General features: G+C 43.3%; 1 protein-coding gene across 12 annotated transcripts in view; it reads right to left on the minus strand.

Annotated features, from left to right (window-relative positions):
* Positions 1 to 18,621, minus strand: part of PPP2R2B (protein phosphatase 2 regulatory subunit Bbeta) — a 316,334-nt gene that overhangs the window by 35,772 nt on the left and 261,941 nt on the right. For all 12 annotated transcript variants that reach the window (XM_049649425.1, XM_049649427.1, XM_049649434.1 and 9 more), the window contains one exon: positions 7,633 to 7,797. In XM_049649425.1, the coding sequence (XP_049505382.1) occupies positions 7,633 to 7,797 (165 nt within the window). The remainder of the gene's footprint in view (positions 1 to 7,632; positions 7,798 to 18,621) is intronic.

Here is an 18,621-nt window from a genome sequence, read left to right on the forward strand (position 1 = left end):
ATAGATCCTTTCTGCCCAGCACTCAGAAGAAGCGAACTCTGTGAATGCTGTGATCTAGGAAACCTGGTGCCCGAACTGTAAGACCATTAGGTTTTGTTGTTGAAGTCACCCAGTGGGTGGTTTGCTACAGGGACTCTAGTAAGTGAGTGAAAACACCCTCTCACCCTCTTTTCCCATCTGCCTGCCTTTCCACTACCCATGTCCAGTGAAGCTCTACTTGTAAGCCAGGCACTATGCTAAGTATTGGTAATACCGTGGTTGGTAAGATAAAAGTCCCTGCCCTTAGAGAGATTACATTCTAGGTGGAGGTGGGGTGGGGTGGGGGGATGCAGAGAAAGAAAAGCAAACATCTATAGATGAATGTTATGAAAAAATAAAGAAATAAAATAGGGTGCAAATGGGGGTAAACAGGGAAGTTCTCTCTGAGGCGGTGATGGTTTCCCAGAGACCTAAAAAATGAGAACAGTGCAGACAAGGGGGAACATGGTGGGAGAGCATTCCAGGCAGAGGAATAGCCTGTCCAAAAGCCCTGAGGCGGGAAATGTCTGGGTCTATGTGACCTAAAGGCAGGTCCACGTAGCCAGACTCTGGGCAGCTGAGGTTGGAGAGGTGAGCAGGGACCAGATTTAATGCAGTGCACTAGAAAGGAGTTTGGATGTAATTTCTCTTTCATCTCTGAGTTGTCATTCATCATACCTGGCCAGTTTCTTCACCCAACTGCCAACAGTCATGCCTTGAAAAGGAAAAGCGTGGTTCAGCCCAGCCTATCAGCTGCTGCCATCAGCACCCTATTGTTTTAGGCATTAAAATCTCAAACTGCAAACACAACCCTTGTCACTACCGCCAGAAGGGATAGGAAAAAAACAGAGACGAGGGAGAGAATCCTCCCTCCCAACCCCTGCTGACTATGCAGAGTGAGGGACATATGGAAATTAATATATGCAGCTCTGATAACACGAATCTCCTCGGCATTTTGATTAAACGCGGACGGTTATTAAATACTCTCCTTCTCAGAGCTCATCTCCGAAAGCCAATGTTGCTTTTCATTTTGAACTCTGATGAACTGTCTCAATTCTGTTCACACACCTTGGCTGCGCCGTCATCCACTGAAGGCTGGCGTTTGAGGAGGATGGAGAAAATCAATATGAAATGTCAGGCGAGAGGTCAGATTGAAGTCGTTCTCCCAGCCGGCAGGAGCCCAGGCGGCCGCTTACAGCAGCCAAACAAAGGGAGATGTGCTCTGAAGAAGGTCAGCACTTTGGACAAGTCAGGAAAATGAATTTTGTTCGCTTCTTAATTAGATTAGGAGGCTGGCGGCTGGCAATTCAGGGCACCACAAGCATCAGGCGGGGGCATGGGGAGGTAGGGCTGCGGCAGAGGCCTTCGGGCCACTTGCTAGCTCCTGGGCCTCCCCAGAGACTGTCCCCGGGCTCTACATCTCGAGGGCTATGTGACCCAGGCTGTGGGCAGCAGCCCCTGGCTGTGCAGCTTTCCAGGCCTCCTGCTTCTGTGGGCCCCGTGACCCTTCCCTGTTGTCTCACAGGGAACTTCTCAGCTGTCAGGTCACAGCTCGGAGGGCCCTGCCTGGGGTGTAGGCTCCTTGTTCCATTCTGTCATAGCACCACGTGCTTTTCATACTGCTTATTACAGGTGCAATGTCATATCTGTTTGCGATTCTCTGATGAGTGGGTCTTTCTCCCTTCATGCCAAGGTTAATTTTATGTATCAACTTGACTGGGCCATGGGGTGCCCATGTATTTGGTCCACTGTTATTGTAGGTGTTTCTGTGAAAGTGTTTTTGGGTGACATGAACATTTAAATTGACAGACTGAGTGAAGCAGATTGCCCTCCCTAATGTGGGTGAGTCCCATCCAATCAGTTGAAGGTCTGAATAGAATGAAGGGCCAGCCCTCCCCAAGTAAGAGGGAATTCTTCCACCTGACTCCGCTGAGCTGGCTTTGTACTCCAACTGAAAATACTGGCTCTTCCTGGGTCATGAACCTGCTGGCCTTTGGACTAAAACTACACCATCAGCGCTCCTGGGTCTTAGGTCTTTGGACTTAGACTGGAAACATATCACAGGCTTTTGTGGGTCCCCTGCAGTACCAGTGTGGATCTTGTGACTTATCATCCTCCAAAATCACATGGGCCAAATTTTAAAATAAATCTCTCATACACACCCATGTATATGTATAGATGAGACTATCTGTCTATCTATCTACCTCCCTACCTACTACCTTTCTACCTATCTCCTATTGGTTCTGTCTATCACTAACAAAGACAGTTAGCTCTAAGGGGGAGGAAACCAGGTATGGTTTCACTTACCATTGTGTCCCCAGTCTGGTAAAGTACCTGACATATAGTATGTGCTCAACAAAACCTAATTAAATAAATGAATAATGGGGCTTCCTATATCTGGAAAAGGGGTTGGAGTCTTAGCACTGTATACCTCCAGGCCTGGAACCAGGGGGCTCGGGAGGAATAAGTGTGGTAAGTGCTGCTGCCATTTACTGCCTCCTGTGTGCCCAGCAGATGTCAGGTTCTGACACACAAGATGATACTTACTTCTTGTAAGCAACCAGCTTGACGAGGCTGTCCTGATTATTTCTACTTTTCAAATGAGGAACTGGGGATTCAGAGGAATTAGACAGCTTGCCCGAGGTCACACAGTGACTGAATGTCAGAGTGGAGTTCTGATTCCAAAGCTTCTGCTCTAAACTTTTCTAGTTCTGGGAGTTTCTAAGGCCTTATCCTTTTTCCACCCTGAGTTCAGGGGTCCTCAATCCTCACCATGAGATTATTTCTCAGTGTCTGGGTCTGACTCCAAAGCCCAAGCTCGTGTCTGCCACTGTGGGCAGTGAGCACCCTGGGGGTCCTCGAGCCATCTCTGGCACTCACTTTGCATCTGTGGCCCGCCCTACCAGCTGGTGTCTGCCCTCTTAGACAGCTCACATCACCCCACACAGAGCATACTCCCAGCAGAATCCCAACCTTTCACTCTGCCCTGGTATAGCTTTTACCAGTCCATGTCCCATATGCCATTTATGTCAACCCTAGCGCATTAATTCACTTACTATACAAGCATTTACTGAGCACCTACTTATGTGCCACACCTGGCAACATATGAGCAAAGCCGATTCAGTTCTTACCCTCAGAGGATTTGTGGTCCAGAGGGGAAGGACAATCAACAACTAATATCCATGTGTGATGAATGTCAACCTCTGATAATGCTCATAGCACCTGTAGTCATTTTTTAAAAAATGTTCCTTTTCCTCTTCTCTTCCTTTTGATTCTGATAGCCACCATCCTTCTGTAGGTTATGAATTTCCTTTGTGTTGAGGCTAAAGCAAAATCTCCTGATTTTTAAAAAAATTTTTTTAAATTTTTGAGAGAGAGAGAGAGAAAGAGGGAGGGAGGGAGACAGGGTGTGAGTGTGTGTGGGGGTGGGGGACAGAGAGAGACGGACATACAAAATCGGAAGCAGACTCCAGACTCTGAGCTGTCAGCAGAGAGCCTGATGTGGGGCTTGAACTCACGAACTGTGAGATCATGACTGAGCCAAAGTCAGACGCTCAGCCCGCTGAGCCACCCAGGTGCCCCCAAAATCTTCTAATTCTCTTACCTTTCTTCCCACCACCACTGTGTTAATCTTCCATAAAACATAAATTCTATAACTCTATTCTCTCGCCAGATGATCTCCAATGACTCTCCATAACTAGGGCTGTTTCTCAAACTGGGGCATGCGTATGTGTCTGGGTGGGGGAGAATGGGGGATGAACCAGGCAGTAAAAAAAGCCACGGGATGAACACTGCATCTTTTGGGAACATCAATTTTGCTGGAAATTTGGGAGTGGGGTAGAAATGTAATTATTTAATTCAACTGAAAATAGGCATTTTATGGGAGTAAAATGCAAAATTCATGTGAAATTTTAGGACAGAAAAGACTTCAAAGAAAATCTGCTGTGGTCTCCTCCAGGATCTCTGGCCTCGGCCAGGTGTGTGCTGTTTTTTCTATGCTGGTGGGCAGGGTCACCCAGGGCCCAAGAGAGAGGTTTCATTGCCTCTGGGTGCCCCTTCTTCCACGGCAGCCAGGCTCATGACCTGCCCCCAGAGTGCTGTGTGTCCTCAGTGGAAAAGTTTATGAAACACTGGGAGCCAGACTCTGAGTACGGAGTAGGTGTTCAATGACTGAATGGACGAATGAATGAATACACGGAACCATAAACTTCTGACTTTAATCTTCAAGGACCAACCTGATGGGAACCATCACCCCTATTTCGCCTCTTTCCTTGATATTTGTTCACCCAACTGACACCTCTTACTAAGACTCTAAAAAGGTTGCACATAACTTCCTAACTTCAGGCTTTTGCCCAATCTGTACGCACTGCCCAAAACACCCTTCTCCTTCTCTTTCCCACCACACCAAATCCTACTTTTGTTCATGACTCCTCAGCCTCGGCCTTCCCCTGTGATGTCTGTCCCAAATGTCCCACCCTCCTCTGAACATCATAACCCCTGACTATCTCCAGTGCTCATATGGGTGTTAACACACTGCCTTGCACACTATTCCTGAAATGTTTCCTGAATACATCTTAAGTCATGAGCCAAATTTTCAATGTAGTGAATGTAGGAGAGGTCTTCCCTTTCCAGTGGACCCCTCAGAGTTCTCAATAGTAAAAGACTCATCACAGATACATGAAAATCATGCTGAAGGACTGATAAGGAATTGTAGTCTAGATATGTAGTTCTCCCATCCAAGTAGTAACCAGGCCCAACCCTGCTTAGCTTCCGAGATCAGACGAGATCGGGGACATTCAGGCTGGTATGGGCGGAGACTAGCCTAAAATATGTTCTCAACCAAGGGCAATTTTCTTCCTCCTGGATATTTCACATCATCTGGAGATAGTTTTGGTTGTCACAACTTGCCTTGGCCACTCACATCTAGTGGGGGAAGGGCCAGGGATGCAGCTAAACATCCTATGATACAAAGGACAGCCTCCCTTCCTCTAAGAACTGTGTGCCCCAAATTCAATAGTGTTGCTGTTAAGAAATCCTTGTCTACATTATAGTATCTTCCTAACCTATTTCCTTGCCTGTTTTTTCTCCCAGTCATAACCCAGCCTCCATCCTTCTGCCTTCTGTCTAAGCAACTTCTGTAACAAGTAATTCTGATCATATTCTCCTGGTTACGTAAATGGCTGTTCACTGACTTTGAGAAAACATTCAAGTTCTTCATCATGGCCATATGCCCAGGCTCCTATTCCTCCTCAGCTTCAAATCACTTCTGTCTCCCAGTCATTCCCTATGTACCATCCATATCATTCATCCTGCAGTTCCACCAACATTACGATCTTTCGTGGCTTGGCACCTTTGCACATGCTGGTCCTTCTGCACTGAACACTCCTCCTCTTGTTGGCTTACAGAAGTAAGTACTGCTCAAATATCAGTGCCAGCACACACACACGAGCAAATATTTATTCACTGTCTATCATGCGCCAGGCCCTGGTTTAGTGTGGGGAAACAGCTATGAGCAAAACAAAATAGGTCCATAGAGCTAATAGCCTAGACAGGTCCTCTCCAAAAGAACATCCTGCCATGATGGAAATGTCTTAAACAGGTACTAATAATAGGATAGCTATGAGCCACATGTGGCTACTGAGCACTTGAAAGGTAGATACTCTGAAATGAAATCTGCTTTAAGTGTAAAATACACACGAAAAAAAGTAAAACGTCGCATTAACAGTTTTTTTAAGTAGGCTCTATGCCCTACAGGGGGCTCGAACTCATGACCTTGAGATTGAGTTGCATGTTTATCCACTGAGCCAGCCAGCTGCCCCTTACACTAACAATTCTGAATAGTTACCTCACCTCAGTCCCATGACAAACTCATGAGGTAGAAGTTATTGTTTTACCCATTTGCGTCTGGCTTTGACCTGGGTCCGTGTGGCTCCAGAACCCACACAGTGTATACAGCACTGCACTCTAGAAACCAGCTTCCCCGTGTGATACTTCTCACACCAAATGAGTGAGCAAAGATTATCAAAATGACCCACACATTCACCCCTCTCCTGGCAGAGCCATCACATCACTCATGTCACACAGGGATTGAAAGTGGAAGGTGGGACTATGGGAGAGAAAGGTCTTAATTTCTGGGTCTCCACAGCAAACTGCAGAGGCTAAATAACACCAAGCAGAAGGTAGTGGGGAAACAAACAGAACACTAGTCCCCCATGAACATCTTGGCAGCTGCACATTATTTAGTCCAACACTAGACATGGATTATCACTGCCTTTAGGCACTTCTACTCTGGGGAGCAGTTCCTTTTCCAGAAAGCTCCAGGCCCATCTCTTCTACCACAGCACTTGCTGTCAGGGCCAGCAGGCTTCACCTGCTCACATGGGTCTTAGAGCCTTTGGCTTCGAAGCACTCAGTCCCTACTAGTTTGGAGCTGTTTTTCTCTCCAACAGTGGCCTGAAAACCAGCATGACCCAAGGGCCTGTGAGTCTGGCTGCCCTTTATGTAACCCATCCCCTTTCTCTGAAGCTATCCTCTGGTGCCCACTATGGCCATTGGGACTTTGAGAGTTCTGGCTCCCAGAGCTACAACCTCTCTAAAAGGACTAACCCCTTCCTGCAGCAGGTGGTATTCTTTTTTATTTTTTTTAATTATTATTTTTTAAGTGTTTATTTATTTTTGAGAGAGAGAGAGACAGAGAGACAGAGCACGAGTTGGGGATGGGCAGAGAGAGAGGGAGACATAGAATTGGAAGCAGGCTCCAGGCTCTGAGATAGGAGCACAGAGCCCAACGTGGGGCTGTAACTCACGAACCATGAGATCATGACCTGAGCCAAAGTCGGACGCTCAACCGACTGAGCCACCCAGGCACGCCAATTCTTTTTTTTTTTAATTGATATATAACCAAAACACATTATATTAGTTTCAAGTACATGACATAATGATTTGATATATGTATATGTTGCAAAATAATCACCAATAAGCCGGGTTAACATTCATCACCACGCACAGTTACAAATTCTTTTTCTGGTGATGATAACTTTTAAGATCTACTCTCTTAGCCACTTTTAAATATGCACTACAGTATTATTAACTTAGTCACCACCCCCAGGTGCCATTCTGGACAGCTTCTCGCACAGTCCAGCAGGCCACGTTAACTCTACCACGAGATCTGTCCAGAACGCACCAGCGTCTCTCCACCTCCAACCGGCGCCCCTGTCCCGGCCATGCCCATTCCCTGCCAGTGTACTGCAATGATCCCCTACCTGGTCTCCCTTCAGGGAGCTCCTCAGATTCATTTTCCCCACAGCAGCAACAATGATCTTAAAACATACTTCAGATCATGTCACAACGTGATGTGACACAGCTCATGTCTCACTCACCTCTGGATTCCACATTCGCCTTTAGCGAATGTTTGTGGCATTGGACATGAGGTTCCATCTGTACCGAAATACCTCACATGGAGCTGAGTCCTGAGTCAGACCAACACCTGAACTTGGCTGCCAGGGTGTGGAAGGCGGGGAAGGGGATCCAAATCCCCTGGGCTCTCCCCTCCTCCTCCTGCATGTCAGGGCCCAGTGACCCACCACCAGCTATTCCGTGCTGCTTGCTACTCACATTTGGTGTGCCTGTCACACAAGGCCGACGCCCTCATATCACACAGCCGGATTGTCCCTTTGCTGCTGCTGTACACGAAGGTGTTGCAATGATGGGGGTGGAACTCGGCTGCTGTGATCACCTCTGTGAGCTCCTCCATGTTGGCCGGCTTAATGTCGACGATATCTGGCACGGAGGAGTCAAGGCAGGGACCAGAAGGGGGCAGACCCGCGGGGGTGATTCGTAGCAGCACTGCCTGCATTTCGTGTAACAGGCGAGCGTTTACCACACACAGTAGATCCTCACAGGTAATGTGCGAGCAAATGTGAGGGTATTACTGGGCTTGGCAGATGAGGCCCAGAGATGCCCAGGAATCAGAGGCACCATTAGAACTCAGGTCTCCCTGGCCCCTTACATGCATTTCTTCCTCCATAGCATATAGAACATGTTCCATCGACCCAAACCCAAAGTTATCTGCACATGCAACCATGCTAAAATGTGCCGAGCTGCGTTTTATGAAAGACTTTCATTTCTCATTTGACAACAGTGGTGAAGAAACTAGTCCCATTCCAACTAAATAGTTCAGTTTACTTGAATCTTTCCCCAGACTCCTGGGCTGATAAAAGGTATCTATGATAGACTGTGAATGCTCTTCTACGAAATCCCTGAGATCTTCCTTTTTTTTTCTTTCTTTTTTTTTTTTTTTTGAGAGAGAAAATGCAAGTGAGGAAGGGGCAGAGAGAGAGAGAGAGAGAGAGAGAAGGAGGGAAGGAGGGAGGGAGGGAGGAAGTGGGGCTTGTCTTTTACCTGAAGCGGGGCTCGAGCTCATCCGATGTTGGACTTGAACTCAGGAACTGTGGGATCATGACCTGAACCAAAGTCAGATGCTTACTGAGACATCCAGGTGCCCCCTGAGATCTGCTTTAACAACACATGGGTGACAATACTAAGAGCTGCTACCATTTAGTGAACACTGACTATAGGTCAACTGCTGTGCAAAGCATACCATGTACTTTATCTCATTTAATCCTTATAACAGCTCTATAACCAGTCCTTTTCTTATCCTCATTTATCAGAGGTGGAGATGGAAGCTGGCTCCAAGTCACATGGCTAGAGTGGAAGCAACAGGATTTTATCTCAGGTACAAGATTTTGCTAACTGTGCAAAATTTGTCTTATTAGAGATATAAAGGACCTCATGTTTCTATAAGCTGTGATTTGCTGTAGAGCTTGTGTGGGAGTTTAAGCACCAGAAAAAAAAAAGCCATCCAGTTGTATGGTGGGACAGTTTTAGCCTCCTAGGGAATATACCTTTATCATCTGTTTTCTTCTTCCTCAATGTTTTCCATTCTGATCAAGAATTATTATAGCTCCATTTTTAAAGACCACATCCTTGTATATTGAAATGAAACATCTGGCCTTTTAATTAAGGAGGTGACTCAGTGGACACAGGACCTTCAGGAGGAGGTCTGGCATGGGTGAGGGGCTAGGTTTGTGTCGATTCCTTGATACCCTTACCCAGAGCTTGGGGGACCCACGTACAGATGGGAGGCACCTGGCTGGGGCTGACGTGCTGTCTGAGGACCCCACAGGCCTCGTGATGCAGATGCTGTTACATAGGAAAGCTGACCAAAACGTTGCCCACTTTTCCTAGACTTCACCACTTCTGAGCCGCCTTTGTGATTTGGCCCCATGTGTATATCACCAGGTGGTATATGCTTAACACGCTTTCTTCAGATCAGCTTCTATCGACTCACTTTGTTTCCTTAGCCTCGTCTAAGCTGTAATCCAATATTCATAAAATCATAGATTTAACAAGCTAGTTACATTTTGAATAATGTACATGTAATAAATACATAATTAAAATAAACATGTTTATACCTGTGCCGGGAGCTTATATATCCCATTTTGGGAAACAATGCATCGATTCAACAAGAACTAACTTGATACAGACTATGCTATTAGTCTGGGATGGATGAAAGTTTCTTATGCTTTTCATAGTCCCCTCCTTAAAGTTTACATGAGGTAAAAGTGAATGCACCTGTATTTGTAGTCATACCAGCACCAACACAGCCATCTATTATCAAACATCACCTGTGCTCCAGCAGGCACTCTGGTGCAATAATGGCTCTGTATCTGGTCGTGCCTCTTTCCCCTTCAATGATCTCTGCGAAGTCCTGTTGTTTCTTTCTCAAATGAGTCTGCGACTGAACTGACACTACATTGTACTACAATTTCCCCCGCCAAACCCAGATGTAAATACTACTTGGGTCTCCAAAGCATGTGGGTCCCCTGGATTCACAAAACATTACCTTTCAACTCAACTGCTACCAGAGTTATAAATATTATTGCAGGTAGCACCACACGCTGGGGAACAGGAGGCTGAGCCCCCTGGAAGGCCCCAAGCTGCATTTATGTTTTCTCCAGCCCCCCTGACCCTTGCCCTGGGCTTTGTGGCCACGACACGGGATGGGGTGAGCAGAGGTTAGTGTTCAGCTGCTGTCAGATTTCATCACCCTCCAGAAAGAGCCTCCAAAGCCTACCATACCAGTGAGCATGTTTCTCTTTTCCTAAAATAGGGAAAGAAAATCTGGTGTCAGCTTTCTCAACCTCTACCAGGATAGCTCTAAAAACAAGCTTCACTGGAAGGGATCTTTGCTGTGTGGGAGGGGGAGGTGCCACATCTACTGTTATTTTTTTCTCACCTAAAAATAAAGCCCCAAAGTCAGAATGTGTGAAAACGAAGTGCTTAAAGATATCTTTGAAAGCAGGAAGGAACATCCCCCACCACCAAGAACACCAACACGGATGTGCGCACTGAGTCTGCTTAGGGCTGCTTCCTCTGGGTCCATCTTCTCTCCTTCCCTCATTCACTTGCTCCCTCCCTTCTGCCCAAGCCTCCCCATCATCCCTCATCCCCAAGCATCTCTCTTTTGACTAGAATGTCTGACTCTGTGGGTGTTTAAGGATGACTCTAATCCTCTTTTTAACAACCGCGATGACAGGGACAAGGACGATAGTAATAACCAGCAGTTAATGTTCACCAAGTGCCGTGTATTGTCTCATTTGACCTTTATCTCAGCCTAACGAGGTCAGTACTATTCAGTAACTGAGGTAAATTAATCAAGGTCATAGGACTAGCAGAGAGAAGAGCTGGGATTTGAACCCACCCTGTCTGACTTCAGAGCCTGGGTTCTTGACCATATGCTATTTTCCTCCCCCGAGAAAAGGCCTTTACAGAGCCAGCCTTTCTCAGTGCGGTAATTCTGGCTGTCTTGAAACTTCCCCTGGCTAATCTGAGAGGGCAGACTGTGTTCTTTTAATTCACTGATCACTTTGGTGGCCACACTTTTCAGAATCAGAATTTGGACATAGCATCTGACTCAGGACTTCTGTGTCCTATGATTTGATAATTATTTTCCTCTTTTCTGAACCATAAACTGGGACAGAAACATATGGGATTTCTTGAGTTGTTAACTGATGGAGGATTTGCTGAGTTCTAAAAACATTTGGGAGGAGACTAGTTACCAAATTCAATGGCTTTATGGGAATGATGGGAACAGGATAGTTCAGATCTGTATCATCTCAGGCCTTTCTTCTCACTCTTTTCTAAAGGGAGATGCACACCTTCAGCATATGTGGTTTTGCCCTTCATGTTGGAAGGGAAAGTGAAAAAAGATAAGCACTGTATTATCTTGGAAAAGAATGATGCATTTTGACAGTCAATTTTCCCTTCTCTATCCTTCAGAGCTCTCTATCCAAATTATTTCCCTGTTGTCCCAAAGAACTAAGTGGTGAAAGCAAAACATAGCACTGGATTCACAGCTAATATACAAGGCAGACAGCCAACAGATTGCTATTAAATTAACCCTGGGGCTTGACAGATCTGTTCTTCCTGACCCCAACTGCTTATGGCATTCCTTATTAATGCTGAGCCCAGACAAATTACCTCTGCTAACAAAAGGGGTTAATCTGCTTCTCTGCTGGGACTCTGGAGGCAGCTCTGGGGACAGGAGGGGGCATAGCTAGTTTGGCAGCTGAGCTCAGTGCTTGGAAGGCAGGAGGGAAGGTGAGGGCATCACTGTGCCAGGCAGGGCCTAAGGCGTCATTTAAAATAATAATTGAAGACACTGGGAGGTCACCCCTTAAGGGATTGGCTTCAAACAAATACGAAGCCAGAGTCATAAATTACATCAGCAGTGGGGTGAGGGAATGGAGAGGGTAATGGCAGGATGCTAAGGGGTAGCATGGAGGCCATTCAAAAGTCTTTCCTTAATCCCCAATTTGGAAAAAGCTTTCTACCAAAAAAAAAAAATGTCTATGGCAACATGATAAAAGAAATATATTGACTATAACATACATATACAGAGAAAGGGAAATGATTATATAAATTTTGATCAATCTCATTAAATTGTTTTTGCAATGAAATTCCAAGTCTGTTAAAAACCATGAAACATTGTATCTATACTATGATCATACTATCGTTTGAAACTTACAATGTGAAAATAATGAGCTAAAGGCAAGATATTAAATGTTAGTAATAGTTCGATCTGAGCAGGTCTATGAATTTTCAATTATCAGTTATCATTTCCACATTTTCTTCTAATCAAGTAGTATGTTAGGATAGAAAAAGATATATCTCACATATAGAGAGGTATCTATAAAGATATATCTTATTATACATATATATAAATATATATACACTCTGACCAGAGTCATGTAAAAAAATCAGAGAGAGACAGAGAGAGAAAATATAGAATGGGAGGAGATGTGATTAAGATCTTACAGGGGATTAAATGGAAAGTCAGCAGGTAAGTTACCCTTTAGAAACTCTAGTTTACAAAGGGTAACTTACCTTTACCATCCATCTATCCATCCATCCATCCATCCATCCATTGATGTAATCCACAAATGTTCACAAAGAACCTGCTAATACTTTTCTCACCACAGGGGGGATAACCATGGCTGAAGCAGACCCAAATCCCCCTGATTCGTGGAGCCTATATTCCAGCAGGTCACATGGTCACTAAGCAAGGCAGATAAATATAATATAAATCAGATAGTAACAAATGCAAAGCAGAAAAAGGAGGGAAGAGAGAGAAAAATGATACATGTGTGTGTGTGTGGGGGGGGGGGACAAGGTATGTGTATGTCTTACATCGAAAAGGAGAAAGCTTCCTGGATAAATTAATTTTTCTCCTTTTATTATTTACTTGCTTTTCTGAGCCCTTATAGTTAAGTTAGCTAGCATTATGTTACAAGTGTGATGTAAAGCCCCTGTATTTACACCAAAATTAGGTGGTGAGATTATAGATGATTTTATAATCTCCACAATACATATTTTTAAATAATAAACATTAAAAAAGTAGTTTGCTTGTGTTAGAACCATCTAATTTTTCTCATCTGTGAGAAAATTAAGAGAGCAGAAGCCTCATCACCATGGGTCAAGTTTAAGATAATACTGTGATAAATATTGTGATTATAACAAAACTGGGTCAGGAGGTTGGGAGTCAATAGTGATTCCAAGTCTGTCTTGCTCAGAGAATGTGGGAAAGTCATTTTCTCTCTCTAGGCTTCAATTTTTTTTTTTTTTTTGGCCTTTGAATGGGCATCATTCTATTTACTCTGAAAGCCTCTGAGAATTTCGATTACGAAATAATTTCATGGAGAAAGATATTATAGCTTTATAGTCGACTGAATAATCCCATCCCTCACAGAAAGCACCTATTTTTCCACAGATAGCTTTATATGCATTAGTTTTGTGGGCTTTTGAAGGGGATGTCCTCATATGCTTCTGTCTTTATCCATGCTGATTTTGCTGATACCGACAAGATTTTTGTTTGTTTGTTTGTTTGTTTTGTTTCCTTTCTAAGCCCTGCCTAAGCCAATCAAGCATTGGAAAGCCAAAAAAGAGGCCTTTCTGCAGGCCAGGTTGGTGAGTGAAATCTATGTTTGCCTGGGAAAGATACCTATCTTCAAGAGCAGTTGAGGCTTTTCATGTTTCTGCACTTAGAGTCTGCCAATACTGAAGGCGGAGAACAGCCTTATTTTGGCCCTGAGAACTAATCATAATAAAGTACGATTTCCTTTTAGGGGACATGAATTGCTTTGAGTTTTTTTTTTCTTTCTAAAGTCTGAATGTAATCTCTGGATATTAAGTATTGATTACAAAGCATCAAGATCTTGTTAGCTGAAGGGACATGTTACTTGATGATAAGATACTGGCAACCTCTGAAGAGGACTCTAAGGGATATTCCTCTTTTAAGAGCTTAAAAAAAGCTAATGTGAAAATATTTATGGAGGGTTTGCCAATTGCTAGGCTTAACAGGAGAGGCTGACAAAAAATATATTGCGGTGCCATCTTACTTACTGCTTATAAGTATGTACTGAGCTACAAAAGATACTGGGCTGAGATGGCCTCCATGATTTGGGGAAGGGGGCACTTGAAAATCCCATAACCACAGACCCTTCCCTGTTCATGTGACACAGAGCTTGAATTCCACCATTAGGAAACACCCAATACCCCTTCAAAGGTCAATTCAGATGTTACTTTCTTTATGAAGCAGTCTAGCCTTTCCTTCATCATTCTTCCTGTTCCATGCCTCCATAGAACCTTGAATACACCTAACAGGTAACCCATATTACTAGATTTGAGTAATTTGAGATGGTGTGATAGAGTACATTATATTGGAGTATGAAATGAGACTGAAATGTTAATCCCAAATTCTGTGACCCGTTACCTAATCTTGAAAGCCTTTAAATTTGTTAACTCATTTACAAAAAGAGGAAGAAAATTACAGTAGATGATGTGTATCACATACCTGGTATTTAATACAGGCTCTGAAAATTGTTAGTCTGATCTTCCCTAGTATGGTCACATGACTGTCTCCCTCTGTCCACCTAATCACTTCGCTGGTTTTGAGGAATGTTAACTCGGTTAGGCTGAACTACAATCCTTAGAGTTCCCTTTCTAGGATGTTGCTGGTTGCCGTGGGCTAACACGGGCTCAGGAGGGTTGGAGGACAAAAGGGAAGAAGCAGTTGCTCTGCAGTACACACACACCTTCTGCCACTTATTCCATCAAACACTAATCTATGTGCTACTGTAATCTAGGTGCTGTAAGAAGTTCTGCAGATGTGATTAAAGGTCCCAATGAGTCGACTTTCAGTTAATCGAAGGAAGATGATCCTGGGTGAGCCTGAATTAATCAGTTTGGAAGACATTTAAAGGAAAGCTTTGACTTTCCTAAAGGAAGAGGCTCCAAAAGGCTGCTGGGTCCACAGTTGTTCTCCCTCCTCACTGTCCATGTGTGGACAAGCTTCAACTCATGCTCACGTTCTTCCAGCTTCCTTGTGATTTTTCATTCTTGCCTAACTGCCTTACAGACCCTGGACTTGCTTGGCCAGTCACACAATTGCAAGGCTAACTCACTGTAATAAGTCAGTCTCTCTCCCTCTCCCTTCTATCTCCCCCCCCCCTGTAGACAGACAGACAGACACACACACACACACCTCTCCCAACAGTTTTGCTTCTCTGATTGAACTCTGCATGATACATCTACCCTTTCAGATTACAAAAATCATAATATCAGGGATGGAGTTTTATGCATCTTGGCATTTCTCATGCACATGGTAGATGCTCAATAAATTTAAGTTATTAAATTTCAATAAATTACTTTCATTTGTTGTGACTTAGCAGCCTTCTCAAGGCCTAGTTTTTTAAAATGCAGAAAATCCACAGTAGGTCAGTAATAGGTCAAGATGCCAGGCCTAGATACTGTAAATCACCTCAGCTTGTGGTTTTCTTAGGAGAGAATGGGATTCAAGCAACAAGGTTAGAAGAACAAGGAGCTGGGGAAATGTTTCAAATATAATAGCTACTATTTATTAGGCCTTCTTTCTGTGCCAGGCACTTGGCTAAGAAATTTACATGATTATTTCCTTTAATACCCACAACAACCTTATAAGATAGATGGTATTTATTATCTCCATTAACTGATGAGACAATGAAGGGGCAGAGAGGTGTTAAGCAGCTTATTAAGGTCACAAAGATTTTATGAGACAAAATTGGATTCCAATCCAGTGAATCTGACTCTGGAGTCTAACTACTAAGCTAACTACTACTAACTACTAAGCACTCCTGATTATGAAGCTATACCTACTGCTCTGAGGAAGCTCAAAAAGCCCAAGAAGTATGCAGTTTCATTCTTGCCCTCTTCCATGACAACATGAGATCCAAAGGGCTTTCCCTGTGCATAGATAAATACCTTGTCTCAAGAAGTCTTAGGTATGGCAGGCACAGAGGGTCAAGCAAAACACTAGGCCTTGGAAAACTTGGAAAACCTACCAAGGCTGCATTTATTAATGGGGAGGAGGAGGCTGCCCTGGGACACACGGACCAATGTTCTGGATGTGTCAATGGAATACTCTCCTTTTACACTAAATGCCAGCCTCAGATTGATATGTACATTTGTGAATGAAAGCCACAGCAGCAACAAGGGAGACAAACTTGTATTAGGCCCCACAGCTTCCTTCAAAGTCTGCCTGGCAGAATCCCACCAGATTAAAAGGAGGGCCGCTGTCCATGGTACTATGAAGAGACAGAAGCCAAGAATTGAGGTTATATGGTCCCCTCATCAGGGAATAAGTTCCAAAGGGCCTCAGCTCAGTTGACAAATGAAGCTGTTGTACAGGGGAGCTAAGACCAAGGCCAATGATGAAGTACCTCTAGAGTTCAGATGTCCTCTATCAGAGAAATCCTCTGTTTCATGACCAGAGACCAGACTTGAATAAGATGTGGCTAACCTTTCTAGCCTTGTTTGCATCATGCTCCACCACATTCTCTGGCCTTCAGTCACAATGGACTTTTTAGAGTTTCTCCAACATTGCCACACTCCCTCCTGTCACACGCCCTCTGTACATGCTAGACCAATCTCTCCACACCTTTTTTCCTCTTTCAGATCTTAACTCAGTAATCAGTTCCTCTGCAAAGTCTCCTTTTATTCCCTGAAATCTGTATCAGAGTTCAAAAAAGAAGCATACACAGGACTGTATTTCCTTTCCTCAAAGGACTTACTTCTGTTTGTAATGATATGCTCATTAGTGTGATTATTTGATGAATGTCATTCTGAAAGCAGAAAATTTCTTTTCACTTTTGTATCCCCATGGCTTAGTGCAGTGCCTGGAACAGAATAGGTACTCAGTATACAGTTGTCAAGAGCTGTACCTTTACTTTTACTTGATAGGAGCCTATTTAATAGCTATTATATTGGACAGGGTAAGAGCCAAGGTCAACCCATTCTTAGTCCTGGAAAGAGAGTTCAAAGGATCCTAAGTATACCACAGAAAACAGTTTGAAAAGTTATGGCTGCTTCTTGCCCTAGAATATCACTAATCTAGAAATGAGTTATTATTGTCCTGAAATAGTTAACCCATTAAGGCCAAAGTTTGACCACTTATACACCTGTTACATAAGGTAACCACCTGTAACCACCTGTTACATAAGACAAAGACAGACTAGCTATGGAAGGAAGGGAGAGGACTCAAGACCAGGTGTCAAGGGGCTAGGAATGCCTTAATCTGATTTGGTATTAAATGCAAAACCCTGGACCTCAGAGATCCTTCAAATATGTGGTAACTAGGGTATAAAGAGCAACATCTTGAGAAGAGCATCCAACTGCAGAACCAAAGGAGACATCAAGAACTAAGAAGAGGACCCAGAAATAAATTTAGCAGACTAGCATCCACCATACTAACATTCAATTTTTCTAGTTTCCTAATCTTTTTAATGATAATCATGCTTGTTTAAGCCTGTTTATAATTTATTTAGCAGGGTACTGGCCTAAGCATATGTGTTTATGTGTGTATATGTATACACACACAAGCATATGTGTATCTCTCTTTCTATACACACACACACACACACACACATACACACACACACACGAATATACTTTATATACAGTTGACCCTTGAACAATGTGGGGACTAGGGTCATTGACTCCCATGCAATAAAAAACCCACATGTAACTTTTGACTCCCTTAAAACCTAATGATTAATACCTTACTGTTGACCTTACCAATAACATAAGTTGATTAATACATATTTTGTATGCCATATATATTATACACTGTATCCTTACAATAAAGTAAACTAGAGAAAAGAAAACATTATTGAGAAAATCATAAGAGAAAATACATTTATAGTACTATATTGCATTTATAAAAAAAAAATCTGCATGTAAGTGGACCTGTGCAGTCCAAACCCATGATCCAAGAGTCAACTGTATATACAAAATTTATCCACATATACGTATTAAAATATAAATGTTTTATATATGTGGCTAATTTTATCCATATATATGTGTATATGTATATATGGATAAAAAAAAATATATATATATATAAAACACCTTAAAAAATTCTCACAATCCTCTTTTATAAAGCTTCTCTCTCAAGATCATGAAACAGAGGCTTGGATAAGTTAAGAACCACATTAAAGCTTACACAGCCAGTAAGCAGTAGAGCTGAGTGTGAACTTTAGGCTTTAGGACTTTCAGAAGTTCAAGGACTTTTGAGACTCCAAAGCCTGTGTTCTCAACCATAATGCCAATGACCAATGTCACACAAAATGCCAGGCACTGGAGTTGTGACTTCATTTTTTAAACAAGACTGCAAGACCACTTGTCTTACTATCTACTTTTCTTCACATATAACTTACTTTGTAATTTAAGTGTTTTCAGTATGTATGAAGTCATCAGACTGATATGATAGCTGTATTTTCTAGTATTCATGACTGTAAATACCTAACCATAAAAATGAAAAAAGTCCACGTAGTGTTCCTACCACCCCAGTGGTACTCATACCACGCTTTGGGAACCCCACATTATTCTATCCTGAGCCATGTTTGACAGCCTTCTTAGTGGATAAATGGCATTATAGAAATGGTAGTAAACAATGTATGATTCAAAAAGACCTGCCTGGTGGTTGGTGTTTTTTCTGAGGGTGTTTTG

This window comes from Panthera uncia, assembly GCF_023721935.1.
Source record: "Panthera uncia isolate 11264 chromosome A1 unlocalized genomic scaffold, Puncia_PCG_1.0 HiC_scaffold_17, whole genome shotgun sequence".
Classification (NCBI taxonomy): Eukaryota; Metazoa; Chordata; class Mammalia; order Carnivora; family Felidae; genus Panthera; species Panthera uncia.